Below are 17502 nucleotides of genomic sequence, written 5' to 3' on the forward strand. Positions count from 1 at the left end.
TGCTTTCTAGATGAGGCACTTGTAATACTACATTGAGCTCATTTGAATACTAATTAGTAACAGGTTCTCTTTAACAAAATGTGCAGCCTTCGAATAATAGAAACATTATTAGAAGTGAGTGCTATATTTGACACATAACTGCCTTAAGCATACACGTCTCTGTTATAGGTGCTGTTTAATAAAAGATACGCCTAATACATCAGCAAGTAATTACAAATACCATAGGAGAAAAACTTGCATGTTGTTTGTTCTATATGTATGCAACACATTGCGCCCCACTAGATAAGGCTCACGTTTCAAAATGAGACAGAATAACATGACAATGGGCTCAGTCTGCAGCTCCTGCAGGCTGCAAGACTGAAAGCTTAGGTAAGAACAGAAGCAGTGAAAGATGAGAGGTCTTCCAGGAATTAGTTGTTTAAGGACATCTTGAACTTCAGGGACATATAGATCGCCAAGACTTTCATATTCAGCTTGTCATATGGCAATATTTCCATGCTCATAGTCATCCTTTTCATCTTGATCTTTTTTTGTTCTAATAATTTTTTAAACTGAGACACCAGAATGTTCTTCAGTATTAAAGTGTGGGGGGGAATCATACAGGTTTTACAGTTTGGCTTCTTTTACTTAAAAATATGTAATAGAGAATGTCCTTTTAAATGATACTGCATGCAGGACAAATCCTTTCTGTAGAACTGAATGTAATGCCTCCAAGATTTTTCTCCTGAAATAACATTGTCTAGATTCTTTCATAGCGTGCACAGATAGAGCTATTTTTTATTGCTGGAGAATTTTTATTGCTGTTTGACTCGTTTTCTGGATGACTTATGAATAGTTTAACAGGACATATCTCCAAATGGTTCTTTTGGGATTCATCTAGCAAATTCCCAAAAACGAACACCTATTTCCTATTTTTTGTAGTGCATAACTTGATGAGTGCTCCAACTGCTACCTCATTAAATAAAAGAGCAGCAGTGACACTTCTGTATTCAGTAGCAGTGTATTCAGATCATCTAAGTTAGTCCCTCACTAGTTTATGAATCCCAAAGAAGCTTAAGCCTGAAATAACTGTCAGATCTCCTTCACCTTTTTGCTGCGCTGCTCGTCAGACACTTCTGTGTCTGAGGAATATTACTGTGGACAACTCCAGTGTCTATAGATTTCAGCGATAGGAAGCAACTGAATAGGAATCTGGTGTTCGGATCAAAATCATGCCTAAGTCATGATTGTTCAAGTTCTTTGAAATCTATAAGCTAAGTGAGTAGGTTACATAGTTAGGTTGGAAAAGGCTTGGAAATGTCATTATGTAGCCATCTACAGCAGCAGTTAGTTACTGAAATAGTGCGTATGTGCATCAGTGGACTTACTCTCTAGGCTGGTATTTCAGGAAGCATTCTTCATCAAATGGGTGGTTAAGCAAGTAGTTACCTTTAAGTGTGTACTTCGAGCTTTCATTGTGAAATTGGGTTTAAATATACAGAGAAATGAATTCCCAGAGTGAAGCTTCAGTTTCCTTCATAGTCAAAGGTAATTGCAAAGTAGACCTCTGTGGACTGACTCTTTAGAAATACAAGTTTTTCATTCTGCTTATACATAAAATACAGTAGGCATAGATTTTTCCATCCAGAGTTTTCTCTGTGATAGAAACAGTCTTTCTAGTATTTTCTTCAGGCGACCAAAACCAAGTAAGTACTTGGTCACTTGGTTCTACTTCTAAGTACTTGACTACTGTATAACCGGAATTGACTTATATTTCAGTTTGATAGTACATAGCAAAAGAATTCATTCAGAACCTTTAGAACTTCTAAATGTTTATTTTCATATTTGTCCCTGTACTCAGAGAGAGAATGCCCTTTCCAAATCATTATGATACAAATATTCTGTCTATATGTTCCTTGGAGAAAAAGCTGCATTCTTATAAGACCAATAATAATCATAGTAACAATAATGACAACACAATATTAATAATAACAACAAAAACAATATACAACTTAATGACAGGAAAGAAAAAGATTATATAATTATTTAATTTAAATTTTCCTGCTTGTATATTTTAATGACAAATACTCTTTTTATTAAACACAGCTTTTGAGAACACTGTTTCTAATTCACAGATGTCAAGATGAATGTTTCCTGAATAATAAGAATTACAGATGAATAAATACACTACCATTATTATCAGTGTGTAGAATATTAGCATAAATACAGTTAAACTTCTTTTCAAGATGTCCAATAATTTATCATCAGCTAGCATGTTGACCTAAAACATTAGTAGAGCTTTCTTGTGTCCATAACATTTGTAATATTTGTGTCTAAAAAAACTGATTACAATTTATAAAACCAAGATAAGTTACCTCCAAGCACAGTGAAATAAGTAGAGCTAGAAAGATGTAATGCAACTAGTGGAACAATTTCCAGAAGGTAAGAATGATAGCAGAGGAAAAGAAAATACATTTTCTTCCAACCAGCGTAAACAAAGCTGTGTCTGCATTGCTCAAATGATCTTTTTTCTCTTGTGCCACAGGCTTAAGCTCTTAAAGTTCTTACAATGTCAGCAGCCGTTATAAAATATCTCTACTCTTACTTTTAAAAAATCACTAAATAATTGTATCCATCTGAGTGTGTTGATTTGGCACTTGACTGCCAGCAAGCCTGGTGTAGCTGAACAAAATCCCATAGTGAGGAGCAATTCTTAAGGTGATGGTGAGGTTTGAGTGTGTGGTCTGTGCTAATTAGTGTTGGTCACTTTGTGCAGAGCCTCATCCTCAGCAGTAGTTCTAGTAATCACAGCTCACACTGTGGCAGAGCCCAAGTGATTGGATTTAAAGCCCAGGAGTATTTTCCAGACCTGTTCAGCGAAGGCAGTAAGTAATCTATGTTTTCTTTCCCCTGACACTTGTAGCCCTGTGTCTCAGTGAGGATGGTGTTGCCGTCATGTCTTGTGGGGCAGGCAGCAGCACAGGGCTTGGGACCTGCCAGGCTTGGCTCCTTTTGAGTTTAATTACTTCTAGCAGCAGTTGTCTGATAGCCGACTGATTCATACTATGTTATTTTAGCTTTTGCCTAGATTTGTACTATATTTGTAACTAATAGATAGCGGTAATAAGTCATTATTCTATTTAAAGGGTGCTGCTATGGCCTTAGAATAGAACTCAAGTGTAGGAAAGTACAGGGCTGGGATAGATGTGGAGGCCTTGAAAGCAAAGGCACAGGACGATAAGGAAAGCTCCAGGGCTGTAAACAGGGACTTGACATCAAGGTCAGTTACTGATTATTAGAGTGCAACCCTGGGAGTTGGGTAAAATCACTTTATGAGTAACAGTGAGAGCTGTCCAAACCATGACAAGAGCAAAGAAAAAGTATGCAGCATATGTGAAACTTACCATATAGTGAATTTGGATAGGGAATGAAGTTGCAAAATGATGGAGAGACCAGCTTATGTAGCATGTTATCATGGTCCCCAACCACCAACTAAATACCAAACAGCTGCTTGCTGCCCTCATGGGATGGGAAGGAGAATCAGAAAAAAAGTTAAAACCCTGTGGATTGTGATAAGAATAGTTTAATAATTGAAATAACATAAAATATTATTATAATTAAAATGTAGTATTAATAATAACTGCAATGAAATGCCAAAACAACAAAAAGAGAGAAATAAAACCCAGGAAACACAAGCGATGCACAATACAGTTGCTGACTGATACCCAACCCAGTCCCAAGCAGCAATCATCAACTCCTGGACAACTCCCCCAGTTTATATACTGACATGCTATGAAATTTCACCATTAGCATTACATGCCTTTCAGCAAAGGACTCAGTGCTGCCAACTCACCCAGCTGAAGCCATTAACCTTAGGGCTCCCCAGGGCAGTGGAAGGGGGAGCATAACACCAGGGAAAGCATCTGATGCCAGAAAGTTTTTGTATATGTCATTTTATCTGCATGTAATTTGACCTGCAAGTGCTAGTATGGAACTAAACTACTAATAATTCATTGATTAGACTTTTATTACTTTACTGAGAAAAGAAATAGATACTTCATATAAGGTATGTTTTTGCACATAGTAAGGGTGTAACAGCTTTGTGGGATTTCAAATAACCTACTGTGTAACTTGGTAGCAACAAATTGGTAATTAGACTCTCATAAATAAAACCATGACATTTTGTATTCTCATTAAGACTAAGTCTTCATCCTGAATCTAAAGGCATCCTGAAAGCAGTGGTCCCTAGTTGTAACCATAAGCTTTAAGATGAACATAATATTCTTAGGAAGCATCTATAGTTGTAGTATTTATGCATTTCTTGACTTAATTTCCTGGATTATATCTACAAACTTGCAACTCATTGCCTATATTCATTTTTGGCTTGTTTAGTTCTCAAAGCAGTTGTCTAATGACTGGGTGTTGTGGTTTAAGCACTGCTACTGCTGAACCCTGGGCCACTGAGTGATTCTTACCTATGCTGTTTTAGCTTTTGCTTAGATTTGTACAAGTGTAGGAATGTTTGTAGGTTTGTGAACTCTCCCTCTGCTCTATCAGTTTTCTGGCAGGTAATTTATACATATATCACTAGATGTTGGTCGCAGTGGTCACTGGTTGTAGCCTCAGATTTGGCACATACCACTTTATTGTGTTAACCTTTTTCCTAAACATTTATTTTCTTTCACAGAATTAATATTTTTTGTTCATCTAACATTCACCCCAGGTGTTTGGGCTCTTTACAAAAGTGATTCAATAGTTCTGTTATCACATTCTTCTACTGCTTTGTCTTTGTTTACTTTCTCACCTATCTAAACACAAATATGATCTAGGTACAGCTTAGTACCTCTTTGCCATTAAGGTGTTGTTGTATTTCATTGTGAAAAACATCAGGGAATAAAGTACCCTTGAACTGAAGGGCCTGTTTGCCCAAGGCAGTGCTAAATGTACACAAATCTCTGCTCTATTTTGCCAAAGCAGCTATAAGAATTTTCATGATGCATCAAGTATAGAAAAATAACTTCTATCACCTGTATCTTGACAAATTTCGTCTGTTGTAAGCAATGTTCTGTCTGCATGGCTGTATTTCTTTATGGGGTCTCTGTGGCTGACAGCAGGTGTTGTACACCCACTCTCTTAGCTCTGCTGTGTAAGCACTCCTCATGTACTCACCATCTACACCTTCTTGATTCTTCTTCCTGTAACGGGAATAACTGGTTTAAAAAAAGAATCGGGGGATGGCTAAGCTCTTTTCACTTCAGTCTGTACCCTGCTGAGAGCTGTCCCATTCTACCACATCCATTCTCAAATTATTTCCATTTTTTTGTTTTTCTTTCTTTTGTTTGTTTGTTGGTTTGATTTGGTTTGTTCTCTGTTTCTCCACTGATGGGACCTGGGACCTGAAATACCTGTTCTGATTTACTTGTTACTATATAGTTCACTTGTTACTTTTACTGCAGTCATTGTTGCAGACATATTTATTTTTGCATTTATGTCCATATTTAACATTAATAGATTTACATCTGCAAAACTTTATGCTAATTAGTTTTCTTCTGTATAATTGTCCATTGATCTTATGAATAATACCTCTGTAGCAACAGCACTCTGATTATCATCCTTATCTAATCTCTGTGCTATGCTTTCATTTGCAAATTCTTGCAAGGTAAGAAATCCACTGCAGCTCTCATTTTGTTCTTTGAGTACCTGTTGTTTCTTTTCAGAACCATATTTGTTACATTATAGGAAGTTCTGTGTATTTTATTGATGAAATTTATCTGTGACATCTACACAATTCCTGCTGCAGGCTTCTATTATTCTTGGATATTCTGTTATTTCAGTGTTATGAGGATACTTTTTATTCATTGATCTGGGTTGTGTAATTTTGTTTGCTATGCAAACTCCATTTGTTCTTTCAAGTTTCTTCCAGTAGTTTTATTGAAGCATTTTGGCCAGGGTTCCAGCTAGAAATCAGTTCTCTGTCAACACACATCTTTTCAAAATGGTGAGGTTGCTTTCTCATCCAGAGGTAATTCATCATTTTTCTTGGCTTTTATAGCCTTACCACTCACATGCTCCACTTTTGCAGAGGCCAGTACTCCTCAAATTTCTGCTATAGAGTTTTATAATTCATTTTCCCTGCTTTGGTCAACTGAAAATTATAAAACACGGCAGATGTTTCAAAACACCTGTTATCTTTTATGAGGGAGCGGTTTATGGAGCCATGCATCAGGTTAAGGGCAGGTAGACTTCAGCACTGTCTGACAGACATTTTAAGGCAGCAGATGAGGGTGAAGGAATCCTGAAGCATATAGGGTGAGGGGAGCTGGGTTTGGGTGTGGAATATGGTACTGTCAGTCTTGAGAGATGAGGGGAATTGGCATGCAGAAGGGAGTGGAAGGCAGTCAGGATGAGGGGGTAGTTGTCTTTGGAGGGTGGTGTGTTTTTTTCTGCTGTACTTATCCTGTAGTGCAGTTAAACAACATCACCATGCAGTAAATAAGAACATATTAACCTGAGGCTCAGTACTGAGAGATTGCCATCACTGATCCAGAAGCCCAGGGAATCTATTCCATTCCTTTTACAAATCAGAGCTGATCAGGTCCTAGATTTGTTGGGTTTTTTTGTTTGGATTTTGTTTTTTTGTTTGGTGTTGTTGGTTTGGGTTTGTTTGTTGTTTTTTTTTTTTTTTTTTTTCCCTAGGATCCAGTGCCTAAGAACTGCATTTGATTGTTTTTAAGGTGGTTCTCTACAGTGAATGAATCAGGCTTTCAATGCACAGTGTTTTTCACAGTGATTCCATACATGTCTACATGAGTAGGCTTAAGCAGTTACAATCCCCATGATAAGAGCTGGAGGCAAATGACTAGGCTGCTAGGTAAACCCTGGCCAAGGCTGTGCAAGCTGAACAGGCTCTGGAAAACTGCACATGACATGGGAAATGGTAGAATGTAAAAAGTTGGGAGAATCTGACAAAAGTTACCAACAGCACCATGGGGAATAGCTGGACCTAACAGGTGATTAAGGCAGAGTTGTATGAAAAATAACCAAAGTCCATAGGTGATTGGACTGGTGCATTAGAGACCCTTAAGGGTTCAGTATTGCAAGGCCAACAGCACTCACGTAAACTTATAAATAGCACCATATAAGATAGATTTATGATAATGTCACTCATTTTGCCTACATGTAGCAGATGCCAGAAAGTCTCAATCCATCTCGGTCCATACCAATGAAGTGGGGTGTTTATTCATTAGTGTTTTAGTCTGAATCAGAAGCACGGTTTAGGGGAGAGCCTCCTGATCATTCCCAAGGACTGGGCCATTACTTACACTGAGAAAAGATCACAGGAAATGAACCGACTCCTGTTTCACGTAACTAAACTGAAGCTGGGCTCCAGGAAGGCTCTCTGACTTCTTACGGGAACTCTGTGCAACTAGGCTACAACTAGCAGGAGGCAAAACCCACTGAAGTGCAAGAGAAGGGGTAGTCCTGTCATCCTAAATTTAAGTAGTGTGGATGTCAGCTTTGCAGCACTGACTTTGGGGACTTTCTGGTGTTTTTTAAAAGACTTTTTATAAAGCATTATGGAGGAAACTGAGCAATTACTAGGATATCACTTTATAACTAGAAAAACTTAATTCTGTTGAAATACGTCATGTCAAATTATTCCAGAGGTACAATCATATGTTTTGGGGTTTTTTTTTTTTCAGAAAACTGAAAAGCATTGTAACATCTCATGAGAGTGTTATTTCATGTTCTGGTTCTGTGGACATTTTGGTGAGATTTCAAATGATAAGATAAAATGACGAAGGTACTTTAACTGTAAAGATAAAGATATTCTACCTTCCATCCTGCTTATCTTAATATTTACTTTTTTAGTTGAAAACAATTTTCTCAATTTTCAACTTTCAAAAATAAAATCATGGGTCACATTTACTGAGTTACGGTTTTATCATCATCTGCAAAATGTTGACTTGTCATGGAGCAACATCTAGGGTTCTGGAGCTAAAGGATTAAACCATTGTGTGTTTTATGAAAAATCAGTAAGTCCTTGGGGCTGGATCTTCTGTTGTAGATAGAAAGAACTGGATGTGTATTGTTTGAAGCATAGCATCGTGCAGATACTTTTGGTTTCAAGCAATGGTATAAATGAGGCGAGTCTAAGACAAGTGAAGTTAATGGATCAATAAATAAGTAAATAAGAATTGTAATATATTGTTACAATTTTTATATCTTAGATATAAAAAATCTAAAAGTTCATAAAGTAGTATATACAGAAAGCTATAACTTCTTAGCCAATTTTAAGCAAATCAGTTTACTTTTTCTGTGATTAGAGGGTAGATTTAGATGAGATATTAGGAAGAAATACCATACTGTGAGGGTGGTGAGACACTGACACAGGTTGCCCAGGGAAGTTGTGGCTGCCCTGGAAGTGTTCAAGGCCAGGTTGGACATGGCTTGGAGCAACCGGGTCTAGTGGAATGTGTCCCTGCCCATGGCAGGGGAGCTGGAACTAGATAATTTTTAAGGTCCCTTCCAACCCAAACCATTCTGTGATTCTATGATTATGTTTTCTATCTATAAAAAGCAGATATATATACATATTTTCTTCAAAATTAATTCTGAAGATTTTAACTCATCATTTCTTCAGCATTACTTATTGCTATCTTCTGTAGTAATGACAACATTTTTTCATTATGTTGTCACAGCCAATGCTATTCACATGATCGCTATTTTACATGTTTGCTTTTTATGTAGAGGTAACTACTATGAATATGTTTTACGATTTACATTTGCTATCTCAAAGCCTTGTATAAAAAAGTGGATTGACGTTTTAAAACATTACTTAAACGTAAAGTAGGATTTTTAGGCTTATTTTATAGCTGGAAAACTGGGACTCAGAGATTGCCAAGATAAATCTACGTGAGGTGAATCACCATCTTAACCAGAGTACACTAGATTGTATAGGCACCATATATCAGAACTGGAACAACTCAGACCTTATATCTCAAATAGTACTACTAAGGCATACTTCATTTTAGAGATACTAAAATGTGCAGCCTTCAGATAGTCATTAAGTAGCTTATAGGCTTTAATAAACAATAGCATTTTTTAAAGTGCTCCAAAATGTTAAATGGGTCTTTTTCATCGTGAACACCTAAGATTCAGACAGATTTGTGCAGGTTTTCTGTTATAGGTTTAATATTTCAGCACTTGCTTCTGGAGTATTTAGCATGTTTTTACTATGCTGATTAAAATCTGTTATAGATGGTAATTATGCTGATTTTATCATTCAAACACTCAAAATTGATTTTTAAATCTCTAAGTGGCTTGTACTAGACTTTTATTTCTCAAAGGGATTAGAAGTCTGCTATATTATGTCCTTTTGTCATGTTCTCTGTAGATGCTAAATCCGTACAAAATCAGTAGACTCACAGTTCTCAAAAAAAAACACATACTTTTTTTGTAGGAGGAAGAACTAAGGAAAAGTGGAGAAGCCAAATACGCGCACTTGAGTGATGAGCTTCACGTATTAATTGAAGTGTTTGCTCCACCTGGAGAGGCGTATTCTCGTATGAGTCATGCCTTGGAAGAAATAAAAAAATTCCTCGTTCCTGTAAGTGACTTACAGCATCCTTCTGTGACTGGTTATGGTTTTGCTGCATTGAATTTGTACCTTCTTTAAGCACCTTTAGCTCATGGGGAAAAACAAAAATCAACATTCTGTTGAACATTCATCTTTCATTCTTTCATCTCAGGGAGATGCCAAACAGGCCATTAATTGTCACAGTTGAGCAGTTGGTCCACTGATATATTTTCTAGATAGTTTATTATTTCAATTTGTCTATTTTTTCTTCTTTCTTCTTTCCTTTCTTGGTTTTGGAAGGGAAGAGTGGTTTAGTTGCTTATTTTTTCTGGTCACAGACATTAGTCATTAGTATGTGAGTACGCTTTTGAGATTTTTGAACAGGTAAGTCTGTAAAAAACATTTTTGTATATCTAATGATTTATCTAAATATCTTGCTAATGAACTTAATTAATTTCTTGTGGAGTAAACAGCATGAGTAAAACATTCCTCAGGTGATTCTGTTCAGACAGGTCATCATGACTCAGGCTACAGTTTAGCAACCCTTCGTCAGCTAGGAGAGAGCAGAAACGTTTTCTAAAGCTGGGAACCTTTTCGCTTTGATTTATACTAAATAAATACTTACCTTTTGTCTTGTTGCTTTACCATCAAACTCACTGGAATTTATTTTCTCCACATTTATACAGTATTCCATGACATTATGATACTTAGTATTTATACTAGAATTGAAGCATATGCATAGTAAATACTAAGTAAAAGTTATTTTGTGTAGTGCTAGAATTACATGAGTTACTGTCTGAGGTCTATCCTATTTAGCACTCAAAAGGTTCAGAACTTGAATCCCTTAAAAAAAAATACAATAGAAGCTTGTTTTTATTTGTGGTGAAAAATGAAGTGCGATAATGCTCATATATCTCAATAATCATGGAAGGATTCAGTAAATGCCAAGGCAAGAGAGGTGAGGCATATACAGATTTTCATGGCAGAACTTAAATGTTTTATTTGGTGGGGCTTTCTTGGTTGGGGAAAAAGAGAATAAATTACAAGTACAGTATATAAGTACTGTTACATTTTAAATGTTGACATTTTTTAGAGCAGCTAAACATTTTTAAGAATAAACATTTTTTAACATTTTTTAGCATTTTTAAAATAACATTTTTTAAGAATAAAAAAATAAGTAACTTGAAATTGTTAAAAAACAATGTTAGGTTTAAATAGCAAAATTTATTGGCACCAAGTGACAGCCTATAATAAATGAGTTATATTTTAAAAAAGTTGAATCTACCTTTCTGATTTTCCCTTTCTATCCCCATATTATATTTCCAGTTTTGGAATACTGGTAATAAAATACTGGTTCAATTCTGGGAAATAACCATAAGACACAAAAACTTTTTTTTTTTTCAGGATTTCTGACTCTGTTTTGCACATACAGTATGAGGAACAAGTTAGGTCAGTGCTGTAGTGCTGGCAACATAACATGGAATCCCATCTTGGCTGCAGGTTAATGGTGAGAATCTGCCAAGCCATAACACTGAAAGAAAATTTATAGTTAAGTAACATATTCCTGAGAAGTCTGAAGTTTCATAGTTAAAAATGGTAACAGAGTTAATTACAAAGATTATCAGTCTCTGTCCTTTTGATAACCCTATTTCCAGTTGTTTGTGACTTTGCCAAACTTTAATTTGTTTGTGTAAGAGGCTGCTGTTTAGAGTTATCTTTATACGTCCTCTCCATTCCAAAAGACAGGTCCTGCATTACCACTGATGCAGTGGTGATGGTACGTGTTCTATGCCCCCTGGCATAAAACACCATTTTTTAACACCATTATGTACTCTGTCCAGTACTGAGAAAATCTGTTCTGGGTGAATAAGGGAGAGAGAGCAGTGTGTGATGAGAGTGGTGCTAAAATTTGTGGCATGATGCCGTTGTAAACATTCAGCATCTGTGTAAGCATATATTTTGTGTGACACATAATGTATTGATAAGTATTATATGTATTATCCAGAACAAGTGTAATAGCTGCTCTGGAAGAAATATAAAAACAGCTTCTTTGTTGCAAGATTTTGAACTTGGTTGACAGCAGCAATAATCACTACAAACAAGTAACAGTTTTAGTTTATGACTTGTTTGTTAGTTTTATCCCCTCTGCTTCATTTCAGATTTACAACAATTTACAATTAACTGGCTGGTTGCAACATGTGTCAAGGGATTTATACTCAAAAGCTTGCACTGGATAATTTCCTTTTTGTTCCCTATTTATAGCATCTCTTGAATCTGTTCTATGATGTTTTGTTGTTTGTAAGACCTAATTTATTGCAGCAGTGAATACTAGAATTGAATGACAGGCATGAAAGCAGTAGAATCTGGCAGTCTTATTTATAACAAATCGAGGATGCAGTAAACCATTCAAATAAATTTTAAGATTGCTTATGAATTTTATGAAGTTTGAGTGGCATATTGCCCTTAGAAATAACACCAATTGTATCAGGAAGATGAAAGAATGCCTTTATACTTTATCCATAAGTTTTAATGAAACTGAATTTGAAAATGAATGCCTAGAAAACTTAATAATAGAAGAAGAGAAAAATGTAGAATAGGCTGGAGGGGAAATAATTGAGTGTTTATTAACTGAAGGAAAGATTTAATGAACAATTACTTTTTATTTCAATGCATTTACTTAGTTTTCACCTGCAACCTTGCCCCAAAATAGGATCAAAATTTTTACTGGTGAAGATTTCACCTCCAAGTCAGAGGTGGAAACTAAGCACAGCTATTTACATTGACTGTTCCACGTGTTAACATGTTTCAAAGCTGCAGGCAGCTTGGCCTCAGGTGGTGCATTAGTATGCCTCTAACAGGCATATCTGTGAATAATCGAACCCCCAGTTTTATTTTTATGTTACTCTTAATGTGAAAATTTCAATGTAATTAAAATATGACTGATCAAAAGACCCATGATTAAGTAAGACTAATACCTTGGAGTTTTGAAACATAACTGCCTGCTCAATTGTGGGGAACCTAGGGAAAACAGAAACCAAAAATGTGCATTCCCGAGTTGGGGTTTTAGGGTAAAGATTAAACTTGGAACTGATGTTAATCTAATCCAGCAAGTTATCCAGTATTAGCTATGTGCAAAGTACAAACACTAGGGATGCTTAGGAGGAAGATGCGTGTTTTACAGATTCATCTCTGTGGTCAACACAGATTCAGTAAAATTTATAGGTATCTGACTGCAAGTGGTTCTGACTACAAACTGCCAAGGACAGGTGAGGAATCTAACGCTGATGTTATGTCTCAGTGTCTCAGAGTGCAGGGTCAGCAAACTAGAAAGAAAGTTGTTTAAAAGGCCAGTATGGAGGAGAAAGAGATTAGAAGCTTTACAAGCTCTGCTGATTTTAAAAGGTTTTTAGCAATTAAATGCTGCAAAACTTTCTACACCATTAATGAGCAATGAAATGCTACATCATTCATACAAAAATTGATTATATCAGTCTGATTTACATCTTTAACATACAAAGATATTTTCTGAACAAGCTATGATTTCCACACAGTAAGGGACTATACCATCTTTAGGTGTTCTGTGCTTCTTAATGCATGCAAAATGTTTTGCTGATAACCATTTTATCCCTGTAAGTGAAGCATTTTTATTTGACATGTTTAGCATCCCTTGGGACGAAGAGGGAAGCAGATACTGATCATTAATTTTAGGTGTGAGTGCTCTGTAACAGGGAGCTATTATGTAGAGGGCAGGTTGCAGCTGCGGTGACACAACCACTTTAAAAAGATTGTTTACAACTGTGCGGTCAGAAATTGAACCAATTACCACTTCAGGAGTTGCTGTTCAACTTATTTGCATATATTTTCATAGCCACTTATATCTGCTTTAAATTGAGGCATATTAGCACCACTCAAGGGCTAGGAATAAACTCACAGTCATTTAATGCAGTCCAATTGATGGACAATTGCTCATGATCATCTGCCTGCATACCTCAGTATTTTCTGAGGGTGTTTATCAGACTGCTTTATTAGGAACTAGTGCTATGAGGCAGCAGCTGAATGCACGTTTTCACATTGCTGTTGTGAATGCATGCTACAATGTCTTCCGGGCTTTCTTCTAGATGCCTGAATCTCTTACTGAGTCATTAACTTTAATCATTTTATCTCACCTTGGTCCATACCATTGATTAAAATAATTTTCTTACCAATCATTTAAGTGTTCTCACTTATCCAGCTTCCAGCATCATGTCTTCACTCTTCCTAGCTAAAGGTGGGTGATTACTGAAGAAAAAGAGCCTTTCAGTGAAATAAAAATTTACTAATTTTATACAGGAAATTCTTCATACCAGGAATGTGTATGAAAAAGATTAGATTTGATGGGATTTGAAAACAAACCTTGAAACCAGTTTGTTTCAGCTGGAACAATTAAATAATCTTAGAGTTCAATCCCTTGAAGGTCCTTCCCTAACTAATGTTTAAAAAAAAAATATTTTATTTCAAACATGCATTAACTGTATATATAGTAATTTATATTTAGTACGAACCACAGTTACTAACAATCTGTTGTGCCATGTTGCACTATGTTGTAGTATATACAGTACACAGTAATATTTTTTGTCAAAACACAGTTTTGACTGGTTTATAACAACCATCTCTAGATATATGACATTTTATTTTGCACATTTTTTCTTAGCAATCTGAATTTTTTCTGTGCTATGTAATGAAATCTCTATTTACATACCATTTCACACTATGGTTTTGTAATCTTTTGTTTCTAAATAGCTATATTATTGGCAGGGGGTTCAGTCTTATTTGTCCTCTTTCAAAGAACCTCAGTAGGCAAAATCATAGAATCATAGAATAGTTGGGGTTAGATCATAGAACAGTTTATGTTGGAAGGGACATTAAAGATCACCTAATTCCACCCCACCTGCTACAGGCAGGAACACTTCCCACTAGACCTTCCACAAAGCCCTGTCCAGCCTGGCCTTGAACACAAGGACAGGGCAGCCACAGCTTCCCTGGGCAACCTGTGTGCCAGTGGCTCACCACCCTCATAGTAAAGAACTTCTTCCTTATATCCAAGCTAAACTTCCCCTGTTTCAGTTTAAAGCCATTCCCCTTTGTCCTATCACTCAATGGCCTTGTAAAAAGTCCCTCTCCAGCTTTCTTGTAGGCCCCTTTAGGTACTGGAAGGCTGCTCTAAGGTCTCCCTGGAGCCTTTTCTTCTCCAGGCTGAGCAACCCCAACTCTCTCAGCCTCTCTCCATAGGCGAGCTGCCTCAGCCCTCTGATCATGGCATTCCTCTGTACTCACTCCAACAGGTCCATGTCCTACTTGTGTTGGGGGCCCCAGAGCTGGACACAATACTGCAGGTGGGGTCTCACAAGAGCAGAGTAGAGGGGAACTACCCGCTCCCTCAACCTGCTGGTCACGCTCCTTTTGATGCAGCCCAGGATACGGTTGGCTTTCTGGGCTGCGAGCGCACACTGAAGCCGGCTCATGTTCATTTTCTCATCGACCAGCCCCCCCAAGTCCTTCACTGCAGGGCCGCTCTGAATCTCTTCTCTGCCCAACCTGCAGCTGTGCCTCGGATTTCTCCAACCCAGGTGTAGGACCTTGCACTTGGCTTGGTTGAACTTTATGAGGCTGGCATTGGCCACCTTACAAGCCTGTCAAGGTCCCTCTGGATGGCATCCCTTCCCTCCAGTGTATCAACTGAACCACAGCTTGGTGTCATCGGCAAACTTGCTGAGGGCGCACTCAATCCCACTGTCCATGTCAGCAACAAAGATGTTCAACAGCACTGATCCCAATACCAGCCCCTGAGGAACACCAGCTGTCACTGATCTCCAGCTGGATATTGGGCCATTGACCATAACTCTTTGAGAGTGACCATCCAGCCAGTTCCTTACCTACGAAGTTGCTTATCCGTCAAATTCATGCCTCTTCAATTTGGACACAAGGATGTTGAGCAGGACAGTGTCAGACGCCTTGCACAAGTCCATGTAGATGACATCAGTCACTCTTTGCTTATCTACCAACACCATAGCCCCATCATAGAAGGCCACCCAATTTGTAAGGCAGGATTTGGCCTTCAGTGAAGCCATGTTGGCTGTTACCAACAGACCCCTATGTGCCTTAGCATAATTCCAGGAGGATCTGCTCAATGAACTTCTTGGCCACTGAGGGGAGACTGACCGGCCTGTAGATACGCATATTTCTCTAAGTATGATGGTAAGCAGCAGCATAGCTCCGTCTCTAAAAGAGACATCTCTTATCCCCAGCAAAGTAAACAATTTACACTTGCACATTCTGCAAAGATACTTGCAGTAACAAACAGTTACTACAGTAATTATTTAAAAATGGGTAAGGAAGTTATGTGAGCAGCTATTTCATTTTTGCTGGGTTCTCTTTTTCCCACTGTGCAACATCTCTGGCAATTTCACATGCAAGTTTTGATAAGGAAAAAAATCAGAGGTTCTGTCAAGGCCTAGAATGTCATGGCATTTTACCTCTTCACAGCATTTTTTCCTAATGATTGATTATCAAATTAAATTATTATAATATGTTCAAACAGAAGTGTTCTCAAGAGAGTTAGCATATCTTGTGAACAGTCATCCTTGACTTTTACAAGCTCTGGAGATTTTCTGAAGCACAATATAGGCCAGTTGAACAGCAGCACTTGTGTACTTTAAATCACTCATTTTAAGCTTGATGAAAATCACCCTAAAACTATCCCGTAAAGTGAAGTTTTGGGGGTGGAGAAGTACACTAAAACAGCCTTTTTAGTTGAAAACTAAACTCCGGTATTTCTCAACTGACTGAAATTTGTGTACTTATTTTACTTAATTATGTGTAGACTACTGTTTTTTTCTGCTGTGAAGCTGTAAAATAGATAGCCACAGAAAGAGCACATAATTCCTCAAATCTCTTTACATTTGTGTTGTGATGAGTGGGTCACCTGTTGGCATGCCTGACAAACAAGTATTTTTTGCCTAAGCTTAAGCCTCTGGCTGCTTCAGGGTGGTACAGCTACTTCACAGCCTCACACATGCTTTAAGGGTTGATACTCCCCCTTTGAGCGGATTAACACCTTTTTATATATGCCAGAGACATACTTAGTCTGTGAGAGCAATCCCTTGGTGATCTCCCTCTGACACAGAAAGGAATCAATATAAAAGGCATAATCTTGGCTGCCAGAGCCAACCTTTCTTTTGCCTTTCAGTTTAACCAGAGACATTAACCTGATCAGGGATTTTACAATGGCGATTAATCTGAGTGAACTACAGAGACATGGCTGTAGTTTAAATAAATATTTGGAACTTGCTTGGTGAGTCTGTATTCCTCAGCAATTCTGTAGGCTTGTCTTGCTGCTTCCTCTTGCTACGGTGTAGGTTTATCGCCAGTGGGAGATCAGAAGCAATTATTTGTGTGTAGGTAATAAAATTCATGCAGATCAATTTAAATCATATAGTATTGTTCCTGGTTTCTTAATAGCAGGTCTGTTACATGTAGCAAGAAGTTGGCTATGGTGTTGCACATTAGACAGTACAAACCCCTTCATCTTAGAGGGACCAACAGAGCCTCCTACACATCTGACATTTCGTTTAAGAGCTGTGTGTGTGAGTACAGATTTGGCCAATCGTCTCATCAGTAAAGGCTGGGTATTTGATCCAGTGAAGAGGCTACAACTTCAAGGTCATAATTATAAAAAAAAAAAAAAAAAAAAAAAAGATGTGCAGGATGTTGTTATGTGTTTCCATCCCATACAATAGTCTTTTTTTGAGCCATCAGTATGAGGAAAGAAAAGGACATTATTGGTGTTATAAGACTGAAGGAGATGAGAGTTACGTGGTTTTGCTCTTTCAAGGAGCTGGTTTGCAGCTTAGCCAGGTTACTTTATATCTGTTTCGCTTATTTCAACAAAATGGCAATGTGATTTT

General features: G+C 37.4%; 1 protein-coding gene across 8 annotated transcripts in view; it reads left to right on the forward strand.

The window, feature by feature from the left end:
* The window catches only part of KHDRBS2 (KH RNA binding domain containing, signal transduction associated 2), a 372973-nt gene that overhangs the window by 152634 nt on the left and 202837 nt on the right, over nt 1-17502 (forward strand). For all 8 annotated transcript variants that reach the window (XR_010613228.1, XR_010613227.1, XR_010613229.1 and 5 more), the window contains exon 4: nt 9443-9589. Coding sequence is in view for 2 of the 8 variants with exons in the window: in XM_065681469.1 (XP_065537541.1) it covers nt 9443-9589 (147 nt within the window). In the remaining 6 variants the exon portion in view is untranslated. The remainder of the gene's footprint in view (nt 1-9442; nt 9590-17502) is intronic.

The sequence above is a fragment of the Lathamus discolor genome, chromosome 5 (genome assembly GCF_037157495.1).
Source record: "Lathamus discolor isolate bLatDis1 chromosome 5, bLatDis1.hap1, whole genome shotgun sequence".
Lineage (NCBI taxonomy): Eukaryota > Metazoa > Chordata > Aves > Psittaciformes > Psittacidae > Lathamus > Lathamus discolor.